The sequence below is a fragment of the Theobroma cacao genome, chromosome 5 (assembly GCF_000208745.1).
Source record: "Theobroma cacao cultivar B97-61/B2 chromosome 5, Criollo_cocoa_genome_V2, whole genome shotgun sequence".
NCBI classification, from domain to species: domain Eukaryota; kingdom Viridiplantae; phylum Streptophyta; class Magnoliopsida; order Malvales; family Malvaceae; genus Theobroma; species Theobroma cacao.
In genome coordinates this window covers 3,523,677-3,541,378 of record NC_030854.1, presented here as the reverse complement: position 1 = coordinate 3,541,378, position 17,702 = coordinate 3,523,677, and the positions used below count along the sequence as shown (strand labels likewise).

Sequence of the window (17,702 nt, the reverse complement as noted above, 5' to 3'; positions counted from 1 at the left end):
GGACAGAGTTAGTCAATTTTTATTGGGGTGCCAAAGATGAAAAAGGTATAAAGATTAAAATATTTTAAATCTAATATGTTGAACTTAAGAAATAATAAAAAGATTTATAATAAAAAATAATTATATATAACATATAAATCAAAAGAAAATAAGAAAAGAAAGACGTACAATAATTTTATAAGATTGAATTTTACCTGAAAAGCATCCATTTTTTCAAATTTGAGCTTAGGATGTTTTGATTCATATTACTTTTGTTCATGAATTGAAATATGAAGACTTAATGACTCAAGTGTAGAATCATTTAGACGATTTGTATATTTTTTTTTAAAGAATTTGTTAATTTTGTTCAACTTACTCATACTTTAATCAAACTATAATTTTTTTTTAAAAAAAGTGTTTTTATTCAACCTCTAATTGACCAAAGACTTCTAAACCACTCGAAAACTTATAATGGCTGCTCAAAGAGAACAAAAACACCCAACAACAAAAAAAAGGACAAGCACATCAAACTACTAATATAAAAAAACCTAAGAACAGATCCTAGTCAATGTGTAGCCAACATCCAATATTCTTATTTTATTTCTATTTAAATTTAAAATATTAAATATAAAATTATAATGTATAAAACATAAATAATTAAATATGATATATACAATTTTATATAATGGTTAAATATATAAACAGTTAAATAATATAAATAAAAAGAAGAAGATAAAAGAAACCTTTACCTTCTCTTAATTTTACATAATGATGGTGAGTGGTTTCCATCATTCCTTATCCAATCTCATAAGCTCATAAATATCTTTTAAGAAATAAAATGTATTTTAATTGTGAGTTATAGAGAAAAGACCAAAGAAAAATAAAAAGAGAAAAGAGAAAAAAAAAGAGAGAGAAAGAGACGTAAAGAAACTTAAATTAGGGTAAAGTTAAATAAGGTTTATGAGGTCATTTTATTATTTTTTATTTATATTAATATTAAAATAAAATATTATTTTGAGAGAACCATGAAAAATATATAGTAAATAAATAATTTCATAAATTTTAAAAGGGTCAATTAAAAAATATGTAATAAATAAAAACTTCTAAAAATTTTAAAGAGACCATTAATATATATATATATATATATATAATAATAAATTTTAAAAATTAGCGCCCCACCACCCCCCCTGCCCGCTCCCTCCTCCCCCCCCCTAGTTACATTACCCTCCGCCCCTTACCACGTTGATGGGCCCTGATAGGACCCCAACGTTTGCACCCAAGTCCTTGGAAAAGCTTAGCAGATTGAGAGTAGTTTGATCATACCCATAGATGTTTTAATAACATTTGAATATAGACCAAACATATATGCTGCACCAGACACGGACATGATAAGCAGTGAAGCAAAGACCATGAACCAACGTCCAATAATCAGGTTCAACCCGTAGCTCTGCATCTCTCTCCAGCCACAACCACCGCCACTGACATGATCCGCCACCATCATCTTTTTTTTTTTGTCTTGCTTTCACGTTTTGCCAACGATTTCGCACTGCTAAAACACAGTTTAGGCAGGGTAGCTACTAGTTTGGAAGATTAGAAAAGCACATATTTATGGCTTTTTTATGAGGTTAAGGCGATTTAAACTTTAGAGGATAATAAATTTCACGTAGGATAGCAGAGTTGACTAACAATACTGTGGCTAAGAATGGAGGGTGCCGTTTCTAAGAAGGAAAAGATAAGGGGATACAATATCAGTACAATAATCAGATGAAGACCCAGTATATAACGCGGGGAAACCATAGGCCACACAAATTTTTATGCATCTCCAACTACCCCGACAGTATTATTACTATTTGTTGACACTCTTTTTACCCAAGAATGAGCCAACTTTTATTGACTCATGTTCAGGATTTACCATTTCTTACCAAGTCACTTTCACTGTCAGAGTTATGATTATATTTTGGCTCCTTTGGCGCCCCACTCTGGTGTGTCGATTGATAGTTAGTGCCGACTAAAGCCAACAATGACTCGGGCCTCAGAAAGTTCATGGCACCCGGAAATCCATCATTGAGGCCATTAATGGATTTGCAATGGCATTTAGCTTTCAACTCCACTTAGTCTAGTGGGGAAAAATAAAATAATTCATAAATACAGTAGGCCGTGGAACAGTGAATTTAACTCACTAAGCAGGCCTCCCAAGTGGGTTGGGTTTATTTGAGGTATGTTTTTACTCATCCTATAAAACATTTACATTCCAATGCTGCAATTTAAAATATTCTGCTACCGACGTATCAACCTAGTTGTACTTTCCCAAGACAATTTCAGATGTCTCTGTCTGGTTTTTCAATGTCTCTGTCTGTTGCTTAAAAGTCCCCGAGTCTTCTGAGGGGTAATGAGGCTTGTATCATTTTTGAGCCTCTCCGCCTCCTGGTAAATTAGGCCCGATGGGCAAATACCCCTATTTTTGCCATGGGTTAGAATTAATAATGTTTCCAGGAGAAGCCTGTATTCAAAACAAAAAGGTTACCAAGAAAAAAAAATCAAAGAATTTTAAACTTTTTAAATTTTAATCAAAATTTTAGATGGATTCATTAGTTTTTAAAATTAATATTTTATTTTAAAAAAATATCTTCCGTTAATCACATAAATTTAGTAATTAATTAATTATTAATATTTTTGTTAATTTAATAACATGATAATATTAAAAAAATAATTTTATTTTTTATTAATTTTAAAAATTACTATTATATAACTTACAAAAAAAAAATCAAGAGAGCATCGATCTGGAGCCCCCTTCCCTTGGGGAGCACTTGCCGTGAGGTGGTTGGTCGGCAAAGGCCAACCACATTGNGAAAGAAAAAGAAAGTAGGGAAAGAAAAAAAGAAAAAAAGACATTTTAATCTTTTCATATTTTTTATTAATAATGTTTATACTTTTGGGACGAACTGTTCATTTCAAAAATTAATGAATTTGAGTGAAATTATGATTAAAAGTTTGAGAGTAAGAATATTTTACTCAAAATAAAATATTAAAAGAAATAAAAACACACCATTGACTTGTAAAATTTGAGAGCTCACATTTCCAAACCAATTTATTTCTTTACAATTTTTTTTTCTCAAATCATTACAATATGAAGAACACAACGCAAAATTTAATGCTTATGCATTTTCTTCACCATTGTCTCTCACCGTATAATTCTCACACATATTTGCACGTTTCTAAAACTAGTAAGCAATACATGTTTCAAGGGAGGACTTGCCAAGCCATAATAGACCAGGATCATTCCGCTTTAACACTAGATAAGTTTGTGCCTTGATAATTGCCATATTACGATTATAATTGTTTTTCATTTAAAATTAACTTGATAACAATTATCATTATTACTTTTTCAAGAGATCAAACATGATTTTAAATATGGGGTGGGTTAAACACCATAATTGCCTATTAAAAAAAATCTCTCCATTGAAAAACAATCCAAGTTCAATGTTACTTATTAAATGAAATAGTAAAGTACGATCATCTTCCTTTCACCTTACTTATTAAATTATTACCTATGGAATATATAGTCACTATTTTCATAGGTAAATTGCCTACGAATTTGTCGACGGAATTTTTTTCATTGGTGTTTTTACCAACCTAACTTACCGATAGATTTTTTGTATCACCAACTACTCTTCCGGTCAATAGATCGGCAATTTTATAGACAAAATCGTCGATGGAAAATTCTATCAATAAATTTACTGATGAAATTTTTTGTTATTGATAGAAATTGATTACCAACAAAGGTATTTTCGACTGATTATCAATGAAAAATATTGTTGATAAATTAAATTACTGATGGACTAGAAACTTTTACCAATAGAAATTTCGTTGATAAAACCTTTATTTTTAACAGGAGTGAAACTAGCAGGAGTGAAACTAACTAACTTTTGTTGTGGGACAAAAAATGTAAAGAAATAAGGATTAAAAATTTTTAAAATTAATATGTTAAACTTAACTAACAATCAAAATATTTATAATAAAAAATAATTTTATATAACACGTAAATAAAAAAGATCAAGAAAAGAAAGACTTAATATAATCTTTTAAAAAAATTATGCTCGACGTTTATTGGATTCACATTCATTAATTATTGAGTCTCTATTGAAAAGGTTAATAATGTATTTTTTAATATAAACGATTAAATTATGTATAAAAAACTCATCATCTATTTTATTTTAAAATTTTATTTTTATAATTTTTATTATTAAAAAGACTCTCTTTGTAGTTATTTTAAATATCGAAAGAGTCAAAACAAGCCTTTGATTATGAATGTCTTCCTTTTGACTGCTATATCATGTAAGAGTCAAATGAGCTTGCCTTTTGTGAGATGTGTTGGGGCGTCTTAGTTTTGCACTGCATTGATTAATGGCCCACGAAGACTTTGAAATTGTGCACGTTAAGCAAGAGGATAGCATGCAGCTTTTATTCGTGCTTTTGCATGGTAAAACTTCAGCCACATAGGCACGTTTCTTGCTCTGCCGACAAACAATGAAACACGGTATTCGTCATTAGGCAATTCAATCGTATTAATTTTGATGGCAGGGCAAGGCATATTTTCTCCCTTCATTTTGTTTCTTAAAGTGCCTCATATCATATTGAACAAGTAAGATTATAAATACATATTAAATATTATTTTTAATATATATATATATATGTATATATACATACATTATTAAATATATTTAATTAAATAAATTTGATAATATTGAAAAAAAAAAGTTTGTTTTTATCTCTTAATTCACTGAGATTAAGATTGTCAATTTTTTGCTCAATCGCTAAAATATGTGTCACACTATTTACTATTTTAAAACTTTGAAACTTTTTTATGAAACTATTTGATTTTTTTAAATAAAACTGAAAAAACACGATTAATCGAACTTTAAAAATTTGTAAAAGATTCAAGTAATTTTAGTTCAAAAGACAAAAAGCCTCTTCTTTTGATGAACATCGATTAAATAAGTTATTGCCACTCATAATAGTAAGCAGAGTACATAATATTTGCGTCAGTGCCAAGAATAAAAATCCAAAAAACAGCGAGATCTCACAATTCATGAATTGACACTTGACACTTGAAAAAAGTGAAAATCCACAGTTAAAATCAATCAACGAGGGGCAAGGGCCCTTAGCTTCCTATTCCCACACAGCTTTCTACCGTTAGTGCTAGAGTTGGGCCAAGTCAAATAGTCAACGACGAAATTATACCCTGCCATTCGCAAGGCGTAGAATAGTAATTAATAGTTGAAATTGTGCCTATGCAAATTGTGTAAGTAGGTAGAGGAATGTTGTGCGCATACTTGCAGCCAAGAAATTCATGGCCAAGTATTTTCCATTTCTGGTTCTCATTTTATTTCTTTTCCCTTCTATTCAGTTTTCATCATCAGCTGTTCCTACTCTAAGGCAAGGCTCGTCTTTGTCCGTGGAGAATCCAGATGACGTTTTGATCTCGACAAGGGGCGTATTCTCCGCTGGTTTTTACCTCGTTGGCCATAACGCTTATTGCTTCGCCATCTGGTTCAGCAAGCCTTGCCATGATGGTAGCCACACCACAGTTTGGATGGCAAACCGGGATACTCCTGTTAATGGGAGGCGCTCAAAGCTCTCCATACTGAAAACTGGTAATGTTATCTTAACTGATGCGGGAGAAGTCATAATTTGGACGAGCGACAACAGAGATTCAGAGTCCTGGTCAGAGTTAAAGCTCCTTGATTCAGGTAATCTTGTTCTCCAAACTCCAGAGAATGTTACTCTTTGGCAGAGCTTTGATTCACCAACGGATACTCTTCTCCCTAACCAACCACTCACCAGGTACAAAAGTCTTGTATCAGCACGAAGCCAAACTAACTATTCTTCAGGTTACTACAAGCTGATATATGACTACGATAACGTTCTTCGTCTTGTCTTGGATGGTCCTGAAACATCTAGCATCTACTGGCCGGATTCAACCCTCCTGGACTACCAACAAGGAAGAACAAGATACAATGACAGCAGAATAGCAGTGTTTGACTCTCAAGGTTATTTTACATCTTCTGACAAAGTGGAGTTCTGGTCAACTGATTTTGGTCGAGGACCATGGAGAAGATTGAAGCTTGATTTTGATGGTAACCTTAGACTATACACACTTGAAGATCAAAAAGGGGCATGGTCTGTCACATGGCAAGTTATGTCTAATCCCTGTAGAATACACGGAGCCTGTGGACCAAATAGTATATGTAGCTACGATCCAAGTTCAGGCCCAAAGTGCTCTTGCCCGCCGGGGTTCAAAATGATAAACCAGGCGGACTGGACAGATGGATGCGAACCAGAATTTGACCTTTCTTGCAGCAATCATGATATCGAGTTTGTCAAACTCCGTCATGTTAACTTTTTTGGCTACTATTACGATATTCTCCGTAATTATACCTTAAAGGAGTGTGCCAAGGCTTGCTTGGATTCGTGTTGTATAGCCTTTCAATACAGATATTTCCCAGAGGATGGTGCTTATCGCTGTTATCCAAAAAGGGAATTGCGGAATGGACATCGTTACTCTAGCTACAATGGAACCTTGTATCTGAAATTCCCAAAATCATTCACTTACGACAAACCTGTTGAGGAATTCAAATTAAATTGCTCGAGCAAGCAGACAAAACAGCTAGAAAGAGCTTATCAAAAGGAAACTGGATATGGATCATTAAAGATTTTGATTTGGTGTGCTTCTGTAATTGGATTGATTGAGATGATCTGCATCATTCTGGTGTTCTGTTTCTTGTATAAAACCCAGCAAAGTTCTGATGCGGCAACGTACGGCTACCTTCTTGTTGCAACTGGATTCAAAAAATTCTCCTATGATGAGTTGAAAAAGGCAACACGGGGATTCAGTGAAGAGATTGGACGAGGGGGAGGTGGTGTGGTTTACAAGGGAGTTTTGTCTGATCAACGTGTTGCAGCAATTAAGCGACTCAATATTGAAGCTAATCAAGGAGAAGAGGAATTTCTTGCAGAAATAAGCGCCATAGGGAGGCTTAACCATATGAACTTAATTGAGATGTGGGGATACTGCGCAGAGGGTAAACATAGGCTTCTGGTCTATGAGTACATGGAAAATGGATCATTGGCAAAGAACCTCATGTCCGATTCACTTGATTGGAAGAAGAGGTTCCAAATCGCGGTAGGCACAGCAAAAGGTCTGGCTTATTTGCATGAAGAATGCTTAGAATGGGTTCTGCACTGTGATGTCAAGCCTCAAAACATACTGCTGGATTCTAACTACAATCCTAAAGTAGCAGATTTTGGCCTATCCAAACTGTTCAGTAGAAACAGTCTTAAAAGTTCAAGCTTTTCCAAAGTTAGAGGAACAAGAGGTTACATGGCGCCTGAGTGGGTTTACAATCTGCCCATCACCTCCAAAGTAGACATCTATAGCTATGGAATTGTCCTCCTGGAGATGTTAACAGGGAGGAGCCCAGCAATAGGTGTCCCTGCCGTTAAAACCAGTGGAGAGGTATGGCAGCAGAGTTTAGAAGAATGGGTTAAAGGGAAGAAAAATGGAGCTGCTGCAACAACGTCTTGGGTAGTAGAGCTCATAGACCCTGCCATTGGCTACGATTATGACAGAAATAAATTGGAAAATCTGCTGGAGGTGGCTATAAAGTGTACAGAAGCCGACAGACACGCAAGACCATCCATGAGCCGAGTAGTTCAAATGCTTGTAGATGACAAAATTGATCCTAATTAGCATCGAAAATAATAAGACTGCACGACACCCTGACAGGCCTTGTTAGATGCGTCCCAGTATCTTTCCAATACTTAGGATTTCTATGTAAACATATAAGTTTGTTTTAGTGTCTATTAATTATTCATGCAATTCTAGCGACACCGGAAATTCAACGCAATGAGAACCTTATACGAGTGCTGGAATAAGTCGATGGGTTGTGGATCCTTCTGTAGCCTTTTGATTCTTGTATTGGTCTTTTGCTTTATGGCTGTGATGGCTTCTGATTGTATGTGCAGGTTAAGGGCTGGAACTTTTTGTTTTTCTTTTGTAGCAGCTGGTTGGTGGATCATTTTGTGTCTTGTGTGAGTATGTACAGGTTGTGGGCTGGAATTTTCTGGGTTATAATCAGCTGGTTGGGATTTCATGTGTTCAGGAAAGCGTTGATGTGCACTCTTGTGATTTTGATGTGCAGGGGATAGGGATTTTCTTGTTTGGGTATAGCAACTCTAGGAGTGAACTTTGTAAGAAGATTTTGAACTGTTTTACTCAACTAGTGTAAAACAGTGCAAAATCCTTTTGTAAGCTCCACAGAGGTGGTTATCCTCTGTTCCTGAACACATGAATTTTAAAAAAAAAATGTCAACCTGGTTTTATCTAGGCTAGGTATCAATAGCACGAAGTGAATCAGACCCAAAAAAAAGAAACATTAAACATTGGTAATTCATAAACATGAAGAGGGAAACATCAAAATCCAAATTTGTATGGTCTTTTTTTTTTTTGGCTTAACTGATTCAAGTATAGACTAAATGAAATTGAGTTCTTTATTACCCATCAGAAAGGGCTGTTTTTTCTGGGACGGTGACAATAGCATTGTCTTCCATTTCCCTTAATGAAAGACCACCATTTCCTGTTGGAGCCACACCTGCTTGGGACTCCACCACTTCCTCTTTGAACTTCTTGAAGATATCACCTTTGTAAAATGTTCTTGTCCGAAACACCAAAATCAATGAAACAATACTCCCGAACAAGGTAGCAGCAGTGATGATTAGAAAAGCCAATCTGTAACATTTTGCCCCACTGCAGCTCAAGTCCTGTCCAGGTTTCCTAGTACGTCCTAGAGCTTCCGTTTGCTTCACAGCTTCCTTATCATACAAATGACCAGCCACTCTCACATTGAAAATGTACGATCCGACTGGGCTAGAAACTGACCCAACATTGTACATTGTGGAGTAGTGTTTAAGACCAAATAGTTCAGATATAATGGCACACAGTAGGGGCAATTGGGCTCCTAGGCAAAATCCTGTCATCACTGAAGCAAAATAAAGAGAATTGGGAACTGCAAAGGCAATCAAAAGATGGCCAACACAAGACAAAAGAATCACGAAAGTGAGCATCAGGGGACGGGGGAAGTTGTACTTTGTCAGGACAATTTCAGATAAATAACCTGCCAGGACCCGTCCAAGGAAATTCCATATGCTCACTAGTGATAAAAATGCAGATATGCTATGAGTCGGATAGCCCAATGATTTACCAAGTTGACCCAGATTGTCAATAACTGTTAATGCTCCACCGGTGCCACAAGCTGTTGCAATAAAGAGAATTAGCATGTCAATGCTGAAAATTGCTTGGAGAATGGTGTAGTGCTCCCCTCTGTCGGGTGGCTTGAACATCTTTTTAATACAATTAAACGCCTCCTTTGTTGCTTCTGCTGGCTTTGCTGGAACTGCAGGAGGATTTTCAATCACAACATTCAATTGGGAATGAGTATTCGAAGCTTGTGTTTTGCTCGTCGAAACATTAAAATCCTCTTTAATTACAATAACAAGTGGGAGAAGTAGTAAAATAAGAACAACAGAAGCACTTCCAATATACTCAGTTCTGTTAAAGCTGAGTCTGTTTTGCAAGATAATCATGACCATGATAAATCCAGCAAGTCCAAGAGCAATGTAGAGGAATCTGTGGAAAATTTTGAGCTCTCTCACCATCCGAATGACTTTCATAATCCGAATTGTTCGAAGAAAAATCAAGGGAACAATGGTTGGAAGCCAAGCAAGCAGCAAGATTAGAGCCTTTGAATCATCCCTATAAAATGCATGGTAGTACTGAGTCATGATTGCACCACTTAAACCAATAAACCCCTTCAGGAGGCCCAAGACACAGCCTCTGCTTCCAGGAAAGTTCTTAACACATGTGACCAGTGCACCTGTGTTCGGAAATGATTGTGAATTCGCAGCTATCCACATATATAAACACATCTGCCATACTTGGGGCTTGGCTGTGCGGCTTGTGACTGATAGCCATATCATGAAATAGCCAAAGAAATTCAATACTGAACCCATGGAAAGAACCACCCATGGTGGCACAACTTCATAGATGAGCCCTGACAGGATTCCACGATTACCACCCAAGTCCTTGAAGAAACTTAACAAATTGAGGGTTGTTTGATCATACCCCAATGTTGTTTTAATGTCATTGGAATATAGACCAAACATGTATCCCGAGCCATTGGCAGACATAATAATTATTGTAGCAAAAGCCATGAACAATCTGCTGGAAAGTACAGCCAAGAAGAAGCTCTTCATCTCCCTCCAACTGCCGCCACCAGTTTTTTCTGTTAGGACCATTTTCTTACTTCAGTTTGAGCAGTCTCCACCACTGAGCTTTGGCAGCCGGCGATTAGAGTCTACATGTAAGACATAAATGAAACAGCTTTGGCATATTTCCGAGATTAAGTCACTTAGAACTAAATTTGTCTTAGATCTTTGTCTCGTACTAATTGGATGAACATCCTTGAATTTTATGTTTCAAGAGAATCAAACTCTTGTTTAATCTTGTGGGTCAGCGCCATTGAAAACTATCTGTACACATCAAAGTCATAGAAATCTGTTTTTCTTCCCCTCGGACACAAGTGACCTCCATCACCAACCATTTGTATACTTGATTTGTTTACATTAAGAAGCTATCAAGGCAAGTCAGATTCTTGTCGTTTCAGTCAAATATATCTAAAGCATCTCAATTATTGCAGTTAATTTATAATCGAATTGCTATATGTAATTAGATAATCTAACTGTGCTACTAGTCAGTAATCTTTTGATGGATTATCCAAGACTGTAATAATTACTTGCTATGGTTTGGGAAGCCCAACAAGCTTTTCATTTTTACCGTTGAAATGATAACCTCATTTCAGTGTCATCTTAGCCCAAATCGAGACCAAACAAAGCCCAATTAAGTTAAATACTTTATTGCAATCTTTTTTTTGCCATAAACTTTCTGCTATGGGTAAATCCTTCTTAACTCATTCTGCAATTTAAGCAGGCTATGCATCAATCATAAAGTATTCAAATGAACAAATTAGACAACCATGCTTTCTATTCAATTGGATCATAGAAAAAGAAAAATCCAGCATATGCATTTGAATGCCGGCTTCAATGTATATTTTCTCTGATATCACTCCAGTCTTCACTATGGTTCAAGGTCAAGAAAGAGACCTACCATATATATAAAGATTTGGTTTCTTATTATATCCACTGAATATTTAATTTTCTTAATATTCTATTACAAGTTTGATTAGTTGAATTAATACAAAAACATCACAATAAGCCTTTTTCTTGTGATTCCAACAAATTTGTGTCATCAAATAGAACGCACTCTCAAAAGGCAACTTCGTTGCTTTTCTCTTTGATCATCAAATTAATATTCTCAGTTGGACTTATTCACTGATAGATAAGTTCCATTCAATAACAAGCTAATTTTTAAACATATGTTGCAGTCCGATTTAGACATACACTGACTTTAAGACTCCGATTGCGTAGGGAAGGGGATCTAGATACATGCTAAATTCAACTAAAAATAATTAAATTAATAAAATAAATGTCATTTACTTATCAAAAGTAATACTTATGCTAAGATTGATACATAGATATCTCCTTAGTTACAATTATGGTGATGTCATAATAATAAAAAGTTTCATAACTAATTACATGAGACTAAACTTACCAGATGATTTAGTGAAGAGTATGCTTGTGAGTTGATACAAATTAAAAGTTCATTCTGTCAATTAAATATATCTCAAAGACTCAAACTATTCTTTCTTCCCTCAGTAGACAAAATAATATTCTCCAGGTGATATTTACAAACAAACACCAAAAGAAACAGCTAAGACTACCTTCAAATGCCAAAATTTTATTATCTTTAATTTCTTCCCTCTCAATGGTTAATTAAAACATTTTTCTCGTATGATGATTCCAATCAAACAACAGGGGAAACAGCTAAGACTAAACCGATCTTAAGGGGACAAAACAGGGGAGTTGACTGTTGAATTGTTGTGCAAAGAATGAGATAAAAAGCCTTGGTTATTAGTCCACTAATTTTATTTTTTGCATCTCAGTTTTCCAGATGTTGTGACAGTTACTTACCACCTAGCACGGAATATGAGGACTTGTTTCGCGTCTTAAACGGCAATGACCTGTCCTTTGATTGGTCGGGTCCGAACCATCTTCATCCGTTTGTCTGATGTACCTTTACAGGCCCCACTGTTCTTTTTAGGCGCCAACCATTGCCGGCCCCTATGATTATAAACTTGCCTATGTTTGCCTCTCACTATTGCTATCATCCTCCAGCCTTGTCTTTCTCTTAACCTCAAAGTTTGGCAAAGAGAGGAATAGCTAGAAGTTATGGCGGATCCTGGAAAGATGGAAGAAGGGCTAGCTCATGAAGAAGGTGCTCCTGACCAAGAACGTAAAGATAAGCGTGATGGAAAGGTGGAGAAAGAGGAAGATGGAGCAGCAGATCGCATTGGAAATGATAAAGAAGAGAGGGTTGCTACCACTCAAGTTGAACAACAAAACTTGGAGGAGCAACCACTAGTCAAGCAAAAGACCAAGAGGATTGCCACCTTGGATGCATTTAGAGGGCTCACCGTCGTGGTGAGTGCACTAAGACTCGAACCCAAAGTTTAAGAAAAGATAATAAATTCGAAATGAATAATATATATGCGTAAATTTATGAAGTGATTGCTATTTAAAAACTAAATGATAATTTTTTGTATTACCTTGTAGCTGATGATATTAGTAGATGATGCTGGGGGTGCATATCCGAGGATTGATCACTCACCATGGAATGGCTGCACGCTGGCTGACTTTGTGATGCCATTTTTTCTCTTCATTGTCGGGGTGGCAATAGCCCTAGCTCTCAAGGTAACAAATCTGATGCCTTTCTTATGTTCATCTGGGTTTGGATTATCATGTTCTTCCCTTTCGGTCCGGCAAGTCGGTCCATATGTCCTACTGTCAGTTCTACAATACTTGGGTCGACAAAGGGGACAGTGCATGTGCATCTTTCAAAAAAGTGGGAATTTCTCCAACACCAGGTGTGCATAAATGAACAACACCCAATTTTGAGAAATGGGGCTTAGAATTCTTCCTCAAGAAACCCAAAAATATATTCAGATATGGTTGAGGCAATGGGAGTGATGTCAGTTTTCCCTAAGAATTCTATCAAACAATTAGTGCTAGGGTTGCATACAGTTTGATTCAATCCAGTTTTGGAAGAACTTTCGGTTGATGTGCAATATTTTGATTTCTCCGAAGCCGACCCAAATAGGTCGTAATCCTGAGCCGAGTTCAAATGATTCCAATTCGGTTCAGATTGATTTGATTTCTCCGTTTTCTAAAAAATTAAAGATTTTTTATTTTTTATATTATCTCTAATTTATTCACCGAAATGTAAAAAGAAAATAATTTCTATTTTATACTATGAATCAAGAATCCAATAGAATCAAATAAGTAATTTTAATATTTTAACCAAACGTAATTAAAATTTGATCCACACCAACCGATTATTATTATTTTTATTAAATTTTAATTTCTTTTTTTTTTTTCGAATCTTATTTGGTGTTTACATGTCATTACATGTAAGGACTTCAAGCATTATTGATTTAGCAAGTTTTCAAATATAAATCATATGATTCTAAAAAGTTTAAATTCAAGTTATTAATAATAATTGGTATAAATTTTTATAAAAACTTTATCAATTATATTCATCTCCAATAAAAAATCATATAACACAATACATTTGTTAATCCTAACATTTTGTGCTTTCCCATTAAATAAGGGCATGATGCCATGTCATTATTTCAACAGGTGTCGTTGTAGAACTCCGATTATTATACTATTTTGTAAATGTAAAATGTGATTTTCGAGACAAAATGTAAGTTTTTCAATTTAATGTCATTGAGTATAATTATGATCAAAACTCAAGGGATTTTATGTAATTTACTCAAATTTTTAAAATAAAATATTTTTAAGCAATACCTGAGCATTTAACTTATTAATTGATGTATTATTCCATTGCCTAAAAAGCAGAGTTTGAATCTCCCTCCCTCAATTATAAAAAAAAATATATATTTTTAAGTAAAATTTTGTATTTTTTTGTTCGATTTGTTTCTTACCATTAGAACAACAGAATCAAATTATAAGCTGCTTAATACCAACCAAATATTGGACACCTATAAAAAAATATGCACAATATTTATCCATATTAATAGGCAATACACATATGCCTAAACAATTTTTACTTTTCTATCAAAAAGTGATCATAATTTGCATACGACTCATTAATTAGTATATAATTTTTTTATTTAAAAAATATAAAATCAAATTGTTCTTCTTTCAAAAAAGAAATATCATAATTTGCACTTTAATTATTTAATCTAATAATAAAATGCATGTGCTGTCCTTTCTAGTCTAATAATTAAATACATGTGTTGTCATTTCTCATAAATTTTGTCTCCCCTGTTGCAGAAAGTTCCAAAGATCAAGGATGCAATTAAGAAGATAAGCTTAAGAACCCTAAAGCTTCTATTTTGGGGAGTTTTGTTGCAAGGTAGGCTTCATTACCCAAATATCCCAATCATTATCATTTGATGCCATGCCAGCCTTGCCAAGGGCTATGCCATTTTAGCTTCTAATTCCCCCTGTGTTAATATAATATGTTTTTATATCTTTGGACTAGACCATTTAAAATGGAGTCTCCTCCTAAGTTTTGAAGGATTTATGGGATTAAACTAGCCAACTCAAAGAAGTTGGCAATGCCTAATTTTAATAAATATATAGCAGTAGCCTTCATTGATATGCATGCTTAAATACTTAAAGGTAGATGCACCTAGAATGATAAGTGGCTTGACACTTGGACAGGAATCAATGCTTAGTGAATATTGCAATTGCTGATCTGCAGGTGGATACTCCCATGCGCCTGCTGATCTTGCCTACGGAGTTGACATGAAACAAATCCGATGGTGTGGCATCCTCCAGGTAATAGCACCTGATCCTTAGCAGAGATTTTCAGTCTTTTCTTTGGCCTATAATTGTCTTCATGTCAACAATTTAATGGTGATTGCACACATCCAAAATGAACAGATTTATACACTAAAGTTTGTCTTCGAAATTGATGTATTGGCTAATCATGAATTTCTTGCTTGCAAGCAGAGAATAGCATTGGTTTACTTCATTGTAGCCATGATAGAGACTCTGACTAGAAAGCGCAGACCAACAGTTTTGGAACCTGGACATTTATCAATTTTTACTGCATACCGCTGGCAATGGTAAAGAACCATAAGTTCTATACTTCTATTCTAACAAAGTTGTATTAGTATCCTTGCTTCAACGGTTCACCTAAAGTTACAACCATTTTTACCTATTGAAAATCTAGGATTGGAGGATTCGTTGCTTTTGTCATTTACATGATCACAACATATTCACTATACGTCCCAGATTGGAGTTTTGTGGTAGACAATGACGATGAAGCAACGAGATACACGGTACTGTGAATTATAGCTCAAATGCCCCATGCATAAAATTGATCAGAATCTAGTTTCCCCAAAACTAAAACTAATGACTCAGTTTATTTTGCTTTTTCTGCAATTTTAAGGTCAAATGTGGGATGAGAGGACACCTAGGACCTGCTTGCAATGCTGTTGGTTATGTGGATCGAGAGGTTTGGGGCATTAATCATCTCTACTCAAGTCCTGTCTGGCAACGCCTAAAGGTCAGTCCAGATCAGGGTGGTCAGGACATTTCTGAGCTTCATTTGCCTTTAGATTAGCAAAGTCATCACTGCTTACCATCAATTTTACTTTGTTCCAACAAAATTGTAGGCTTGCACTCTTAGTTCTCCAGGTTCTGGTCCTTTCCGTGAAAATGCCCCAAGCTGGTGCCGTGCTCCATTTGAACCAGAAGGCTTACTAAGGTTTGTTGATTAACCAAAACTTCTCATTCTAAGTAATCCATACATACCCAGAAGCCAGTGATTTGATTGGTTGCTGTTCTTTCTTAGTTCAATTTTGGCTATCCTCTCCGGTACCATTGGGATCCATTATGGACATGTTTTAATTCATTTCAAGGTTAGAAACATGCGAAACTAAATGTATCATGAATTGTGGTTGCCAATCAGCCTCAAGAAGGGAAATAAAAATGAAATCGGTCTTTGTAGGGTCACTTTGAGAGGCTCAAGCAATGGGTCTCGATGGCGTTGGGCTTACTTATTGTAGCCATTATTCTTCATTTTACAGACGGTGAGACTCCTGGAATAACACATTTGAATCCTATGATAGATACAATTTCCTTCGGAACAATGCAAGATGAAATTAACACATGTTGCTCGTGTGCAAATTTACAGCTATTCCCATCAACAAGCAGCTTTACAGTTTCAGCTATGTGTGTTTCACAGCCGCTGCAGCAGGAATTGTTTTCTCTGCATTCTACGTCCTGGTAAAATAATTTCACACTCTTCAGCTAGTCAATATTCCTAAGGCTAATGCTAATGATAACTGAAACACGTTCTCTTTGTCTGTGTTCCCTTGTGAAATAAATCGACAGATTGATGTATGGGGATTCAGGACACCATTTTTGTTCCTGGAATGGATAGGAATGAATGCAATGCTGGTATATGTGCTGGGTGCACAAGGCATCCTTGCAGCATTTGTAAATGGATGGTATTATGAGTCCAGCAACAACACCCTTGTAAGTACTTCCATCATGTTAAGGTTAAACATTTTGACAATCTTAGCTTCTTGCAGTATCAGCTAATGGAATTTTTTCTAAATAAATCCTATGCTCAGGTCTATTGGATCCAAAAACATGTCTTCATAAATGTTTGGCACTCGGAGAGGCTAGGGACCCTTCTGTACGTAATATTTGCAGAAATTGCTTTCTACGGAGTCCTTTCAGGCATCTTGCACAAATTGGGTATATATTGGAAGCTATAAGAGTCATAATTGCTACAGAATACACGAAGGACTAGATAATGTGTAATACTTGATTTACAAATTGTACATTAGATTTTTAAACATTTCTCTTTCTTTCTTTCTCCCTCTGTAAACCTTGCTTGCTTGTTCAAATTTTCACCTGCTTTCTAATAGTAGTTAAATTTAGAATTGTTTAATTTGAACTTTATTTTGGTCACTGCTTCCATTTCTATGGCTAAGCTTTCTTTAACAATGTGTTGGGTTAATGAGAAGAGAAATCATAAAAGCAGAAATAAATTAAGTACATTCCAACACAATACAAAGCAAGAACAAGAGAAAAGCCCCTACAAATTACACATTCAAAATATGTACCACTAACTCCAAAGAAACTTTCTGCAGGCGAAACTTTATGTATCAGGAGATCATATGAGAACAGCAGTCAAACCCTTTTTCAACAGAAATCCAGGACTTTGCAACTGCACCTAAAGAAAAAGTTATGATTGTTAAAATTATGAAAGATTGTTCTCAACTTGAGACTGCTCATTTTAACTCTAGGCAGTCTGCCAAACAATAGGACTCTTCTACCACTTATATTGTACAGTATAACTTGTCAGCTGAAAAATCCCTCTGCAATCTTGGATGGGTTTAGAGGGCTTACCATAGCAGTAAGTCTAGGACTATATAAGCCTTACAACACAGCTTAACAGCTTATTACCTTACTTCTATTTTTAGAGCATTAGAGGATGCTAGCTT

At 35.2% G+C, this 17,702-nt stretch overlaps 3 protein-coding genes across 3 annotated transcripts; 2 read left to right on the top strand and 1 right to left on the bottom strand.

Moving 5' to 3' along the window:
* Positions 5,265-8,323, top strand: LOC18598047 (putative receptor protein kinase ZmPK1). The gene has a single exon (XM_007027389.2). The coding sequence runs from the start codon at positions 5,330-5,332 to the stop codon at positions 7,727-7,729; it is 2,400 nt and encodes a 799-aa protein (XP_007027451.2). The 5' UTR covers positions 5,265-5,329; the 3' UTR covers positions 7,730-8,323.
* LOC18598046 (protein NUCLEAR FUSION DEFECTIVE 4) lies at positions 8,528-10,409 on the bottom strand. The gene has a single exon (XM_018121257.1). The coding sequence runs from the start codon at positions 10,330-10,332 to the stop codon at positions 8,533-8,535; it is 1,800 nt and encodes a 599-aa protein (XP_017976746.1). The 5' UTR covers positions 10,333-10,409; the 3' UTR covers positions 8,528-8,532.
* Positions 11,935-17,152, top strand: LOC18598045 (heparan-alpha-glucosaminide N-acetyltransferase). The gene is made up of 13 exons (XM_007027387.2): positions 11,935-12,633; positions 12,766-12,903; positions 14,509-14,590; positions 14,942-15,018; positions 15,193-15,308; positions 15,416-15,524; positions 15,635-15,751; positions 15,861-15,952; positions 16,040-16,106; positions 16,196-16,277; positions 16,382-16,473; positions 16,582-16,725; positions 16,824-17,152. The coding sequence occupies exons 1-13, from the start codon at positions 12,382-12,384 to the stop codon at positions 16,968-16,970; spliced, it is 1,515 nt and encodes a 504-aa protein (XP_007027449.2). The 5' UTR covers positions 11,935-12,381; the 3' UTR covers positions 16,971-17,152.